General features: G+C 41.9%; 2 protein-coding genes across 2 annotated transcripts in view; both read right to left on the reverse strand.

The window, feature by feature from the left end:
- Window positions 1–14,736, reverse strand: part of LOC106808114 — a 19,938-nt gene extending 5,202 nt beyond the window's left edge. The window contains exon 1 of the mRNA XM_014810689.1: window positions 14,489–14,736. Coding sequence (XP_014666175.1) covers window positions 14,489–14,533 — 45 coding nt within the window. The 5' untranslated portion in view covers window positions 14,534–14,736. The remainder of the gene's footprint in view (window positions 1–14,488) is intronic.
- The window catches only part of LOC106808113 (palmitoyltransferase ZDHHC3-like), an 18,026-nt gene continuing 8,266 nt past the window's right edge, over window positions 6,532–16,291 (reverse strand). Inside the window, exons 2-6 of the mRNA XM_014810688.1 lie at window positions 10,507–10,631; window positions 9,765–9,861; window positions 9,206–9,287; window positions 8,607–8,737; window positions 6,532–8,332 (exon numbers count right to left, since the gene is read on the reverse strand). Of these exons, the coding sequence (XP_014666174.1) occupies window positions 8,171–8,332; window positions 8,607–8,737; window positions 9,206–9,287; window positions 9,765–9,861; window positions 10,507–10,631 (597 nt within the window). The 3' untranslated portion in view covers window positions 6,532–8,170. The remainder of the gene's footprint in view (window positions 8,333–8,606; window positions 8,738–9,205; window positions 9,288–9,764; window positions 9,862–10,506; window positions 10,632–16,291) is intronic.

Here is a 16,291-nt window from a genome sequence, read left to right on the forward strand (position 1 = left end):
GATAGTTTACTGCGTAGCCTACGGTGACGGGAATTATAACGCAGGGCTATAGCTAGCTCCAAGAAACGGTATTGCTAGGATTAGAATACCTATAGACATATAGACAATCCGTCGCACAGCCTGGTCGGGCTAGGCTATAGCTAGCCTAACCCGACCAGGCTGTGTGACTAACGTAAATATGTGTATTCTCAGGCCCGCAGCCAGAGGGGGTTCGGGGGGTTCGAACGAACTCCCCGAGCCCCCCCAAGCAAAAAAAAATTTTTTTTTTTTTAATTTGCAAGAATTTCACCTCAGGTCGCTCCATTTTAGTGTAATAATTGCCAAATCTCCATCGTGCGGGAGGGTGAACAGTGAACACCCCCTCCCACACCCTCCCCCGCTCGGTCGCTTGGCTCCCTCGCCTGGTCGCTTCGCGCCCGAGCAGGGGCGTGTAAGTATCCCTAGTATAGTAGTAGTACTAGTAGTAGTACTAGATATTAGTAGTAGACTAGTAGTAGTGCTGAGAGAGGGTCTATGTCCCCCAGGGTACTGCCGGAACGTACCCTGGGTACGGTCCGGTATACCGGAACGTACCCTGGTACTATCTAATATGCCGGACCGTACCTCGTCTACTCCACTAACGAGTCTAAAGAGCGCCTACGCCTACTCCCCTAACCCGAACCCTAACCCTATACCTAACCCTAATCCTAACCCTAACCATATCAAATAGTGACCAGGGTACGTTCCGGTATACCGGACCGTACCCAGGGTACGTTCCGACAGTACCCTGGGGGACATAGACCCTATCAGCAGTAGGAGACTAGTAGTAGTAGTAGTAGTAGTACTACTAGTACTAGTACTACTAGTAGTAGTACAAAGACAGTAGTAGTACTACTACTAGTAGTCTAGTACTAGTACTATAGTACGTACTACTAGTACTAGTACTACTAGTACTACTACTAGCTACTAGTACTACTACTACTACTACTACTGCTACACTACTACTACTAGTAGTAGTACTACTATACTACTACTACTAATACTAATAAGTAATCAGTAGTATACTAGTAGTAGTAGTACTAGTACTAGTACCTAGTAATAATTTAATAATATACTAATTACTATATTACTATTAGTATTACTTTCCTTTATGTAACATACTAGCCCTAGATGACCATCATTTTGAAGCTAGTTATTTCTATAACTAGTAGGCATAATAGTAGTACGTTTTTGGTGAAATTACCTCTTGGAAGACCTTCCGGATGTGCTACTGTTAGACGAATCCATTACTGTATGTGCAAACTCCGTCTGTGTTTACAATGCGTTGCCATGCTGCCACACTAATTTTCGCAAGTCCCGCAAATGTTCGCCTATCGGCTAGCTGGCGTCTGGGCGTACGCAAGCGCTTTCGAAAATGGCGGTTGTGTTGAAGTCGAGCGTTTGTTTACATCGAATGCACCGGCAAATTAGGGCGTATCAAAGAAGTATATAAGCATAAAAGTAAACAGAAACACTAATTGTATTTGCATACATTTTATTTTGTACAAATAACACAAAAATATACTACTTGCTGGTGCTCGAAATTCGTGACGTAGACAGTTTAAATGTACTCGTGACTAACATACCCATATATAATGTATGACACGAATTGTACCAATTATTAGCATGCAGCATCGAAATGCAGCTAATAACAGCATGCAAGCTAAAATGTCCATGCTGTATATCATTGAAACCGCCCTAAGATGACTAACTGAAACACATAGTACTTTGCTAAAATGGGTTGCTTTGATTTTTTGTGACATCATTGAATTGCCATATATTTCAATTGTGAAATGATGGGGTAGGGTAGCTTATAATATGAGAGCCTGTCAGTTACAATAGTATAATAGACTATTGTGGGGCGCGTTATTCGTGCACGCACACAAAAACACAACGCTCGGATGACGGTGACTTAAGTTTATTCAATGATAACAAGCAAAATGTCACAACGACCGCGGTAACCACATCACAACAACGACGTAGGCTACGACTGTGCAGGCGACCCTGCAACACAGTTACGTCTGTGCAGCGACCCCCTTGTCAGCAACACTACTCCGGTAGGGCCAGCGTTCACTGCCCCGACATACACCGGCTCAGCATCACCCGCGTGTAATAAATCCACATCTGCACACACACGAGAACAGCTTGTCCAGATTCCCTCTGCGACAGAGATGGCACCTCTTCTTTCCCGCGCAAACCCAAGAACAAAGGCTTTATCCTAAATCCCCCCATAACTTTCGTACACTAACACCAGCGTCAGCACTATGCAGAGTAAGTCATGTACAAAACAACACTACAGACTCCGAATAAATGAGTGTACCAAAACACACGCTCACACACCCCCCAGTTTAAATCGTCGACATCCTAGTCGACTGACCACTCACACAGCCATCACGAGTTCTGGAGCCACTGACCCAGACTAGCAACCGCTTGTGCCAGGTCGCCAAACTGCATCGGCACCACAGCCGATCCAACTACGGCAGCCCCTTCGTCTGCCACCACAGACTTTGGGAGTGATGGGGATTCCCATGGTGCCCGCGCTCTGGGCGAGGGGTACGCCTGACCGGCGTCGAGTCTCCCTGTCATGCAAGCCGCCTCTCTCCCGCCATTCACGTGCACCATCGACAAGTTCATCTCCCCCAGGCCCCTCCTCAGGGTCTTCCACCCCCTGACCATCTTCCCTGGCGGTGTCCCCCGTGGCATAAGTGTCGTCCGAGTCACTGCCTGACTCAGACTCGTCGGTGACCCCCCCACCTCCATTTTCCTCAGGAGCTTCATGAGCCTCATGTTCCCCTTCCAACCCTTGGTCTTCCCTACCGGTGGTGTCCCCCGTGGCACTAGCGGTCTCCGAGCCATCACCTGACCCAGACTCGTCAGTGTCCCCGACACCCCTATCTTCCTCAGGAGCTTCGCCACCCTCCTGTCTCGCTTCCACACCTTTAAGAGCAAGGTCTCCCTTTTCCCGTGGGTGCTCTGCTTCTGCCCCCTGTATATCCATTCGGACCCACCTAAACCGTGGGCGTGTTTCTCCCTCCGGTGAATCGACAGGCTCCTCATCCGACCATGCGTCACTATCAGGCGCCACTGCTACAGCACCGGGGACCTCGACCGTGCTCTTACCATCTAACAGGCCAACACGATTTACTGCCTTGGTTGGCCCCACCCGGTCAGCAGCCTGCACAACGTACACATTCTGCTGTGGGTTTGGCCTCGCCACGACGACATATGGTGTTGGATCCCACATATCCTGAATCTTGTTCCGCCCCTGCCATCGGTTTTTCAGGAAGACTCTCCTCCCTACTGGCAGGTCAGTGTCCCGGACTTCTTGTTCATCTGGTGTTGACGCTGCAGAGCCTCATGCCCAGCCGCTGTTCCGCGGCCTCAGAGCTTCACCAAGCTCTGCCTGTGCCCAGCCACCCAGTCGTCAACACCGTCCGTGTCATCAGAGTTGTCCCCTGATTGACTCCAGAAGAGAATCAATGGGCAACCGTGGATCTTGCCCAAACATAAGAAAGTATGGGGAATAACCCGTCGAGGAGTGTATCGTTGCGTTGTACGAATACACCAACTCCGGCAGGTGTTCTGGCCATTTGCTCTTCTTTTCGGCCTCAGCGTTCTCAGCCGGTCGTGCATCGTCCTGTTGAAGCGCTCGCACTGGCCATTCCCTTGAGGTGGTATAGGCGTAGTGCGGACTTTTCGACACCGTAGACGGCACATAGCCTCGGTCAAGGCACTCTCAAAGTTGCGCCCCTGTCACTGGCTGGACACACACACACACACACACACACACACACACACGCACACATACAAACAAAGAAAAGTAAAGAAAGGGAGAGGAGAATGAAGAGCACATATTAACTGAGTTTAATGTTTGACGACGAAGCAAACGTTAGAAGTGATTGCTCGACTAATTTAGACGCAATTTAAATTAGCAGTCGTCAGACTCGCTGTGCGGGAACTAAGAGTGAGATTGCAAATCAACGCGTGCTATAGTTGTCAGAAAAATTTCCATGTGCTCTAACTAGACAACTATTGATTCACGTAAAATGTTGGCAGTATCACTTTAGTTGATTAGTGTTTAATAGTTGTAAATGAGAAGTAATGCTTAATGGAATAAGAATATCGGCAGAAATATCGCGTGGGTAATTATAATAGATGGTTTGCCTTGTCCAACGCATTCAATAAAGATGACGTTAATTGTTTATATAAACCGTGCAGCGAAACAAAACAGAAAGTTATAAAAAAGGCAAGTATTTCACAAAACAAAACCCTCTGGAGGGATTCCTTTTATTGATACCATACTTTCCTATAATGTAAATATACAATTAAAGTACCACCATAAACATTAGCTAACCAAGGCACGCATTATTAGCTTTGTAATTAACCGTAGAAGTTCACTACCCGTGGTACTATATCAAGGAAAAACACGCACGTGGTAACAAGTATAACGCTAACCGTAAATATATAAGCTGCTACAATATAAAATCAAGCGATATTATATCCTATCGTTGATTGTATCAGGCGTGAATAGAAACAAACGTGTTTATTTTCGCACCTGACTACAAGAATGACTAGGCGTGTTGAACAGTAACTGTTATTGAACGCGTACATGAAATGCTCCCACGCGGTAACAACGCGATGGATGATGCAATAAAGTGACGGAGCCGTCCTATAGATGTCACTAGCTGTACCGCAAAAAGTTTGACACCAAAAATACCGTCTTTACTCGTGTATAAGCGCACTTTTTCGTACACAACTTCAATAAAAAAAATAAGGGGTGCGACTTATACATAAGGCTAAGAAATCACTACTAGTATTGGACCAGTTTCATGCACACAAGACAGAAAAATGGGGTGCTACTTATACACGAATACTTCTACATGAGTAAATACGGTATATCTTTCGGTTCACTTTGTGATGGCTATATGATTATCTGCTCTATGCAATAGACTGGCGTAGTTTCACGAAACGTAAAACTTGATCATTTTATCTATTGCCAAAGACCTTATTTTGGAAACGCGCCGAATTTATAGTACGTTCATTTCGAACCGAGTATTGAGATTCGCGGGCACAGATAGCAGGAAAATACGGTGCGATTTACATACACAACGAATCTAACATGGCGTCCCTACACCATTAGCGGGGCATTGTGTGGAAATGATAATTAAGCTAGTATATGAGTCTACACTGTACATGTCCATGTGACGGTGAATACACATACGAAAACCGACAGCGTCATTGTATGTCATGGTTGCAATTATAATATAGATGTTTTGAAAAACACGCACGCACGCACACACACACACACACAGACATACACACATAATTACACAGTCTGCTTTAAACCGATTTTGTTTATGTACAACATGTACTTTTCACCTAGTATACACTTCATATAAACTTGGACTTTGTTCTATATAGTTTTCTATTTGCTGCAGAGAGGAAAAAGCTAATATGTTATATATATATATATATATGAGCTCAACCAATGTTACCGTCTGTAATGGACCCCCACGTGAATACCCTGAGGTGTTAATCTACGATATACTATTGAGATACACTTCCCAATAGGAAATTGTTTGCAATAGGGGATTCTTAATATTTATCGAGTCCTGCTCTGTAATAGCAACTCACAAAGTAACAACAACAGTAACAGAAATGCTGGATACTACTAAAAAATTATTATATACATATAGGTCAAGAGCCCATAATAGAAAATTAATAGTTCATGATTTTTTATTATGGACTCTTGATATAGGTGGTTTCAGCAATGCGGATAGCAATACAGGGTTTAAATGTGAGGTGTTCACATTGCACTCATAGCCTCACCAACCACTACTCATCGAGTTGCTGGTTCTTATTAATACAATGGCAATAAGCAATACAATGGAGGATCAAGTCTACCAGCACTGCTTGTTGTAATATGGTGTGATCCGATTGGTGGAAATCGGATCGAATTATCAACGGTTAATGTACCCATCACGGTGAACAGGACATGCCACCATTAACATTTATATTGAGACATTTATATTAGACAATAATAAAATAAACTAGTTTTATCTGAGCACATCAGAATATACATAGTACTTAAACAAAACTATAAGTATGTGGGTTTGCTGCAGGATTTTTAGGTGTAACCCCGTCAAAAGAAGTTGAAGGCTTAGCAGAAATTAATGGTCACCACTACAAATATATATCTCAAAATAGTTCAAAACACTTCCCCCATCCGCGTACACGATTCTATCGCATATCTGTCTGTGATAAGCTGCCGCCATCTGGATTGTGACACAGTAGTTAACTAGACTTATAGTGCTGACTCGGGCATAGACATGCCCAAAATTAACAAATCATATGGCATGCTGCATAGTGTTTATCAAGATAAACGGAGAGTGAAAGAATGTGTGTGCGTGCGCCGTGCATGCGTGCGTGTGCCGTGCGTGCGTGCGTGCGTGTGTTAGAGGGAATGAGAGGTGGGAGAGCAGTTCTATCCATCAAACACTCGTGCAACCTATATATAGTATTCATATGGATGGCACTAACACAAGTGCTTCTCCATATTCACGTTTAGAGATACATGTATTTTAGTATACCTTACTTAAACACAATTACGAGTTGCGAAAAATAAAATTAGATTACAATATTTAGAAAGACCATGATCCACATTAAACTTAAGTACAAAATAATGCTAGTAGAAACGATTGACATTCCTAAAAATCTTATAAATGTCGATTAGGGTCATTTCACAAAGTACTAGCATGCAGCAAGAACACTGTAACATAAAACACCGTATGACTACAAAATAAGTGCTTTACTGGAACTTGAGTTTAATAATAAAAAAAAATTCTATTTAAAAATGTCATTATTAGGTATCTTCGTTCTATCCATTATTTCATCACATGTGTATACAAGACTAGCCACACTCCTCTCACATGTAATATTATCAGGAGAACCATATTTATCACGATTCTCCTACCAGTATCCATTAGAGGCAGCTACACGAAACAAACTACAATTAGAAGCGTGTACTGATGAATGGAGTACACCCACAGCGCTGAGGTTTTTAAAATATATCACAAACCGTATGCCCACACAGAGACTACCTATATAAACAACGTCATTAGTATGGTGTTCACTTATCGATGGTATGGTGTTGGACATACACAAACTGGGTAAATATTTAATTCAGGAGGAACATTCATGCAGAAATATATAAAATATTTACTTTTTTATGTAAAGAATTCCCAAAGGTGATCCCCCTCCCCCAAATGAGGAATAAATATATCCTTAATCAGCAGTGACAGGTATCAGCATTGAGCGTAAACTGCAATAAGTTAAGTCAGATGTGTTGACAGTATAACGCTGTAGCCTTGAAGTGATGAGTTGTGAGCACTCCAAGACCGGCTATAAGCACTTAAAAGGTGATCTAGATATCCAACCATAGATTGACCTCTTATGGCATGCATCGATGAAAATGTCTGAAGTAATTTTGCTGTAAAATTGTCGTTAATGATAATTAGATCATTTCATAATAAAGATTGAGAAAAACCAGCTGGTTACTAGGGAAACAAATCCACATTTCCAGGCCACCCAAAAATGGATTCTAGTTTGCATAAACCCAACCCACTATTTTACCTGCATTTTTCCCCAGTTTTACACACCTAATAGTGTCATATTACTGTGGAGAAATGACAATTTCATGCTAAATTTAGCCAGAGTGATTTTCACTGGTTGAGCCATGTTTGGGATTAGAAGAAACAAGTTAAGGGTGGCTGAAATGTCCTGCAATAATTAATTCATAATCACAGGGACTTGCGTCTACAGCCACACGATCTTCAATCATACACTAATAATGAATGTCACTACTTATCTGGAGCGGTTTTTTACAAGCTTATCTCAATTTGATAATGAGGTACTATCACTATGTCACGGTTATTTTCCATGGGGCCAACTTATAGCATATTTTCTTATAAATGTTTACACCGATTCTGTCATTTGTGTGAAAGAATTATACAAGGAATCCGCCTCCACAGACTATTATTACGCTAACAAGATATGCTGCATGCAACGCATTTTTCCACACATGAGATGACCAGCACTCAACCACTCACGATAAAAGACAACACGTAAAATAGCGGGCACGTGGTAGGTTGTGTCATACAGCATACTGGTAAGGTTGGTGCTTCCCTGGTCTGGTTGGCAGATGAAATGGACTGAACCAAGTAGGAGTGAATGGATTACCAAACACCTCTTTCAAACTCATCCAGTAGGTGTTCCTTTCCCATGTTGGCTGCTCCTTCTTCAACTGTTCTATGCCCTGCAAGAAAACCATGACAACATAAATCCGTGCCCATCGATTTAACCAGGCTAGACAGTAGACACAATTTGACATGGATCATAGCATGCACACCCACACTCACACATATGCACATACACACACATATTGCACTATTGCACTTGCATGCAAACGGGCACAATTCAGGCATGACTACACACATACGCATACACGAACGCACCCACACACGCATGCGCGCACACACGCAAATGCCTGTGCAGACACCTTCAGTCAGACATACTCTGCGATCACTTACCGTCTCATCAGCACAAATAGCTGATAGCTGAGTGCCAAACATAATGGCAGTGAAAAGTGCAAACAGTAATCCCTCCAGCACCAGGAATATGAGAAAAACGGCTGTCGCCGGAGGCGAGAAACCGCTGCAACCTGCAAGACGCGGAAGTAAATCTGCAACGGCAGAAACAGAAAACTCGCTTTCAGCCATATAACGAACAGTATCTTGAGCAGTTAACGATTTTGTATTTTCAGCGTGAGCTATGACTAACCAAGGACTAACTAGTACAGCCAATACATTCATTACAAAATAAACAATTGAGTTTGAGTTGATAAACGGAACAATAAATCATTGAACTAGGCTATTATACCCATATATACATCCTGCATACATATTTTTAACCTTCTAGAAAACTTTCTATTGGCTAAGAGTTAATGAATATATTTTTGTAAAGACTATGCTTTGCATTTCTAATTAAGATGAGACTTGCTTTTGAAAACTTTTTTTGCCAAAACACATTTAAAGGCGCATTTATGTGTCAGTCCCTGGTCAGCACTATAGTTGTTATCCTACTCAGCGAATTCATCAAGTACTCTCACAAAGTATGAACAAAATCTCACCTTTCCAGTCCCTATCCACACAGGTGATGAACTGGTACACAACCATGATTATAGCATGAATGGAGATAATGCATATGTAGAACTGAAACAGGAAAATATATATAGAGCATGAATTAAGGATGAAGACTTTCCCCAAAACACCAATTCTTTCATTGTTAATACAACCTTTTACACAATCTACACATGTACTATTTTAACTATTGACCTGGGATGCAAAACCAACTTTATAATAATGCACCTGGAGGGCTAATTCAATTCCAAAAGATGAAACAGCTAAATATTGATACAGACCTGTTGAAAATTCTCTCAAATAAAAAAAGATACATAGGCAGTGTGCTCTGTGATTACTGCTCTAGTTGATTATAGTGGCAAAGTATTATTACTGACTAAATACCGTTACGTACACAGGTACCCATCTCCTATAAACAAATTTTCATACTAGAACCAAGATACCAGTTAATTTACGACGTATTCTGACCACATTGGCCAAGTTGCTTTACATATATATCATAATACATGTGATGCATTCAAGTACATAATAGAATTCAAATGCACTTACTGTGAATAAAACAAAGTACTTCTGGTTGTTTTCACCTACACAGTTGTTTACCCATGGGCAGTGATGATCCATCTTCTTGATACATCTCTGGCAAACACTGTAAATAAGAAGGTCCCCGTCAAAATTCTCTAAACATGCTTACTAAGAGTGACAAATTTAAATATATGCAGTGGTGAGTTGCAGCATAGGCCTGTAGTGTTCGATTACATACAGAACCATATACCTACAAAAAGAGCTTGAAACATCTAGATGCCCGGTCACCACAAGCAACTGAAAATGCTGCAGGGAAATTGAAACTTGTCTACACACTCATCCCCACTCGCCTGAGAATGAACTGATAATGATCATGGATGACAAAATTATTGCCAACTGTACGCAATACATCACCTAAGGGGGTTGAGTCTCAGAAACAATATTAATACTCAAATTAGGCTACCTGAAATCTTCACAAGTTTTGAGCACTGGCTACAAGCAAAAAAGTACTGCCAACACAACATACATTACTTACATTTAATACAAAGTTTTCTAGATGGTAAAAAACTATGTGAATTGATCCATCTGTTTTTTGTATGGACAACAAATATGAACATTAGTTTTCTATACAGCAATATCATTATTGGTCACACACACAAACAAATCCCCTTATATACATGTATGTGCTCACGCATCTCTCCACTTGCTTTTGCCTATACTAATTAATATTAGTATACACACAGAAACCAGAAATCACACATGTATGTACCTGCAATGGTGAGCTCTCTCAGGTTTAATACTGCAACATTTTGGGCACTTGAAGACAACCTGTCCAGCCTTCAGACCCATTTTCTCTATGGTCGCTTGTGTTGCATTGCCACGTGGTACAGCTCCCTTGGAGTAAATAAATCAATAAGTTAGTTCATCAGCTGCAAATCCAATTATAGGTAAACTCGTAGGGAAACTCTTACTGCCCCCTAAAACGACTTGGAACAAAGGTTTGGACGCTTACTGAATGTTTCCGGTGATTGAGTTGAGGACGACCATGTAGGGAGTTGAGAAACACAAACCCTGAGAATTTCACCCCACGACGGACCATGGGTAAATATATATTATATATATTATATATATATATATACATATATATATACATATAGGTATTATGGAATTGTTACCTGGTTGCAAAGGAAACACGGAGTTTTATGGACAAAAAGTTAATGTAGGTTAAGGGGGTAACATTGATTTTCGAGGTCCACAAAACTCCCTATTGCCTAAACAACTAGTCAAATGTGTTTTATATATAAATTATACAAAAAATCATGAGTTAGTAATACTAGGGGAGATTTCCACTCTAGAAATACAAGTCCACATACCAGCCTTAGGCTTACTAAGATATATTACCTCAGTAAACTCAAATGTCATATCAAACATCCAATAACCATTATCCTGGATAGTTTACGGTGTACATAATCACAATCCAGATCCATAAACTGCAATCAATGTCATTTGGACAATCACCACTCATGCCATTTTGCAACACAAATCGCTGTGACATCTGTCGTGGACATTATTATGGCTCATAGGGTCTATGTCCCCCAGGGTACTGTCGGAACGTACCCTGGATACGGTCCGGTATACCGGAACGTACCCTGGTAACTATTTGATATCATTGGTTAGGGTTAGGGTTAGGGTTAGTGTTAAGGGCCGGACACACTAGGCGATTTTAATGCGATCTAATCGGGCAACTTTATCGCCCGATTCTATCGCGCGAGTCGAGTGGACACATCACGCGATTTAGTCGCGCGACTGAAATAATCGCCCGATAATATCAAAACGTTTCGATCGATTCGATTGAATCGGGCGACGAAATCGGCGGCGACTGACTGGACACATTAGGCGATTTTCACCGGCGATTGAGTCGCCCGATAAAATCGCCTAGTGTGTCCGGCCCTTTTTGGTTAGGGTTAGGGTTAGGGTTAGGGAGTAGGCGTAGGCGACTCCCTAGACTCGTTAGTGGAGTAGGCGAGGTACGTCCGGCATATTAGATAGTACCAGGATACGTTCCGGTACACCGGACCGTACCCAGGGTACGTTCCGGCAGTACCCTGGGGACATAGACCCTCTCAGCATTATTATGGGGTTCAGCAAAAAATCCCTTGTCTAGTACATTCTTGGTTTTTTAATCCCCCTCTGGGTGTTTTACTGTCATTATACTTTACCTTATCTGATAATCAGTCATTCATTGCTAACATGGCAGTGTTCTGTTCTACGTGGACAAACAAGACAAGACGTCTGGCTAGCTGGAGCCACGCACAACTAGTGGCGGTTATTATACAAACACCAACTGCGCATGACACGCGCATATATTCAGTAACAATAGAACATCTCCCCCGTTTTCAAAAAAAATTACACAAATTAAGTCACTCAGTATAACTATTTACATCTAGATAGTATCAATCTGGGTTTTACCACCCTACCATAACGCGTGGTGTATAATTATAAGCCAGAATCGATCCTTTTTGAATCACTCTCGCTGGACAGATTTCTTAAAGAAATCCTTTACTCTAGGTTCTAACTTCTAGGCTTATTTTCAGTTAATTTAGGTTAAAATCACGATACATAAAAGGTTTCATGGTTCAATCCCCATTAAAAAATTTTTTTTTTAAGTTTTAAAACTAACAACTACAGTTTGATTACAACAACGGTGGCGCCACTCAAAGCGCACGATCTGAAAAGTTGCGCAAAATGACTTTTCAGCCAAGAGCTACAGACCGAGGTTGTTTCTTATTTATTAATTTAAAAGCAAAAGGATTGTAATATCTTATAAACGACATATAGTTTCAGTTAAATTATGGATAAATGTGTCCTAAAATGAACATCGTTCGGTTAAATAGCATTTCTAGGTATAAATATAATTGCACCTTTGTGATTAGCCCTAGGTCTAGCTGTAACGTGCAAAATATATTGGGAAATGCGCAACTTTTTCAGGGTGGCAGCACGGTAGCACTAGCAGGTGTCAATGGCGCCCTTCAAATTTCGTAGCGTTGATGTATAATTAATGATAACAATTAAATTAGGTATCTGGTAACAAGTACGTGTGGGTATAGACGATTTGTTATACAGTAACTACAGTTGTATGCAGTAAAATCCTAGAGTCCAGTATCCCTTTAACTTCAGGCTGCTTTGCTGAGATTTGTGTAGGCGGGTCGGATGTGATAGGGTTCACGTTGTAGGACGCTAGTAGCTTCTCATCGACACTAACGCTAGGCTGTATAGGACTGTCCCCATTCTGCTTCATAGCAGGATACATAGCCGACACAGGTGGCTTCACCAGATGCCTCCGATTCCGCCGGTATACAGTGCTCACCATCTGACCAGTGTACACACAACATACGAATGCTCATCATGCTTCCCAGATACCACTGCAGGGAACGCCAGGGATTCACCTCCCATTACCAGTCTGTACTCTAACACCATCGCCAACTTCTAAAGAACAGAGCGGTTGTGCAGACTGGTCATGGTACTGCTTATACTTATGCTGGCTATCATGTATAGATCTGCTGCCTTACTATGTATGGATCAGGGGTGCTGGGCTTCAGTAACTGTGCTGACGTAGGGACAACCGACCTGAGTCGTCTTCCCATCAACAACTGTGATGGTGAATAACCCAAGCTCAATTGAGGTAGTAAGGTACTCGAGCACACAAATGCAATAGTCTTTACCATCAGCTTTAGCCTTGCTGAGTATTCTCTTTACTGTCTGAACAGTGCGCTCAGCGAGACCATTAGACCTAGGATAATGGGGGCTAGACGTTTGGTGCACAAACCCATACTGCTTCGCAAACCATGCAAATTCCTGCGACGCATATTGCGGACTGTTATCCGACACACACTTCTCCGATATTCCAAATCTGGAGAAAATGCGTTTTAGCCGGTTGATAATGAAGTGAACACCCCCCTCCCACACCCTCCCCCCGCTCGGTCGCTTGGCTCCCTCGCCTGGTCGCTTCGCGCCCGAGCAGGGGCGTGTAAGTATCCCTAGTAGTAGTAGTACTAGTAGTAGTACTAGTATAGTAGTAGTACTAGTAGTAGAGCTGAGAGGGTCTATTTCCCTTGGGGGTACTGCCAGAACGTACCCTGGGTACGGTCCGGTATACTGAAACGTACCCTGGTACTATCTAATATGCCGGACCGTATCTCGCCTACTCCATTAACGAGTCTAGAGAGTCGCCTACGCCTACTCCCTAACTCTATACCTAACCCTAATCCTAACCCTAACCATATCAAATAGTGACCAGGGTACGTTCCGACAGTACCCTGGGGGACATAGACCCTATCAGCAGTAGGAGACTAGTAGTAGTAGTAGTACTACTACTACTACTAGTAGTAGTACAATAGACAGTAGTAGTACTACTACTAGTAGTCTACTAGTACTAGTACGTACTACTAGTACTAGTACTACTACTACTCCTACTACTACTACTACTACTACTACTACTACTACTACTACTGCTACTACTACTACTACTACTACTAGTAGTACTACTAGTACTACTACTACTAATACTAATAAGTAATAGTAGTAATACTAGTACTAGTAGTAATAATTTAATTAATATACTATATTACTATTAGTATTACTTTCCTTTATGTAACATACTATTACTAGGCCCTAGATGTACCATCATTTTGAAGCTAGTTATTTCTATAACTAGTAGGCCTAATAGTAGTACGTTTTTGGTTGAAAATTACCTCTTGGAAGGACCTTCCGGATGTGCTACTGTTAGACGAATCCATACTGTGTGTGCAAACTCCCGTCTGTGTTTACAATGCGTTGCCATGGCTGCCACACTAATTTCGCAAGTCCCGCAAATGTTCGCCTATCGGCTAGCTGCGTCTGGGCGCTACGCAAGCGCTTTCGAAAATGGCGGTTGTGTTGAAGTCGAGCGTTTGTTTACATCGAATGCACCGGCAAATTAGGGCGTATCAAAGAAGGTATATAAGCATGAAAAGTAAACAGAAACACTAATTGTATTTGCATACATTTTATTTTGTACAAATAACACAACAAAAATACTACTTGCTGTGCTCGAAATTCGTGACGTAGACAGTTTAAGAACCGTTTACGCACTCCGATAATAATTTCAGTTGAGAAACATTCCAACAGTCAAATTAAGCGTATCTTGATTACAGACTTAATAGAGCTGCAGCACATTTGTTGCCTGTTGTTGTCACGATCGCGTTCCAAGTTCGCACAAACAGGGCTTTTCGATACCAGCTGTTCTCTTGGGTTACAATATTCACGATGTCTACATCGGCGTCATTTTCATCAATTGGGAGTACTTACGGCGGTAACGCTCAATAGGGTTGAGCGCTACATTTCACTAATTATTATCACAACATTCTCACATTCATATTAGTGCTTGTCAACTCAATGTAAATTGCTATCATATTCAGCGTTTGCGGCGGCAAGTGATCGTCGCATTCCTTGGCCTTGGGCCAGCCACTTCCACTCTATCCCTATACCACGCAGGGGCGTAGCCAGTATGTATGCACATGTAGGCGCCGGGCCTACACTTTTTTGGCCAAGTTATCTTTTTTTTTTTAAACACCCATTAATTCAAATGCCATAAGCTTGCTGGACGAGTTAAGAGTCTAGACAGGAAAAACTATTGAAAATGAAATCGTACAAGAATATGGCTAAATAGTGACGCTATTCTTCATGTCATCTAGGTGTCATTTCTATCGCGTGGCGTTTCATCAACACGTCTAACCCCGCGCCGAAAAAGACGTAGATCCGATCTTGTCAGTTTTTTAAGCATTTTAACTCGGTTCGTAACACTATTTTAACTCGTTTGTTTTTTGGTTTAAAAAGATGATATTGAATGAAGGTGTCTCAAGTTAGCAAGAGGCCAGGGAACCAGTAATGAAAACACTCGGGAAGGGCGTTTCCACCATCGGGGTTTGTAAAACAAAAAATTTTCTTGTACGCATCCGCGCCAACCATGGTGGCGCTACCGCTCAGATAAGTCGTGCCTACAAACTTTTCGAAAATCCTGGCTACGCCCCTGACTACACTACACAATACATGTTAATCCAGCTGATCTCTATAATATAATCTATAAAATCCACTGAATGCTCTAATAATATTATTATAGAGGATCAGTGGTTAACCACGTAACTTTTCACTCGAAGCAAAACCATTGTGGCTAAGTACCGTACTCTGCACATCATTTGATGTGCTACAAGAAATCCACAGTCCAAATCCCCGACGTATTTTTCGTAACTGCTCACAAACAAGAAGTCCCTCATATTCGGTAAGAATACTGGTGTAGCAAATGCATGGGACTTCCAAGGTTATGAAACAATTATTCCAAAGATATTGTTGGTAATTGTAATTAGCTGATTTTATTCCCGTATCAGACTGCAAAATTTGATCAGTCACACTAATACTAGTCCGGGCCAGGCGCATGCCTAGACTGCAGCAAAATCCGCAGGGCTAGCATACAGACACAAAACTGAGTGCTAATTGGCACGGGATTGACTGTGCATGCT

This window comes from Priapulus caudatus, unplaced genomic scaffold (genome assembly GCF_000485595.1).
Source record: "Priapulus caudatus unplaced genomic scaffold, Priapulus_caudatus-5.0.1 Scaffold254, whole genome shotgun sequence".
In the NCBI taxonomy this organism is placed as follows: domain Eukaryota; kingdom Metazoa; phylum Priapulida; class Priapulimorpha; order Priapulimorphida; family Priapulidae; genus Priapulus; species Priapulus caudatus.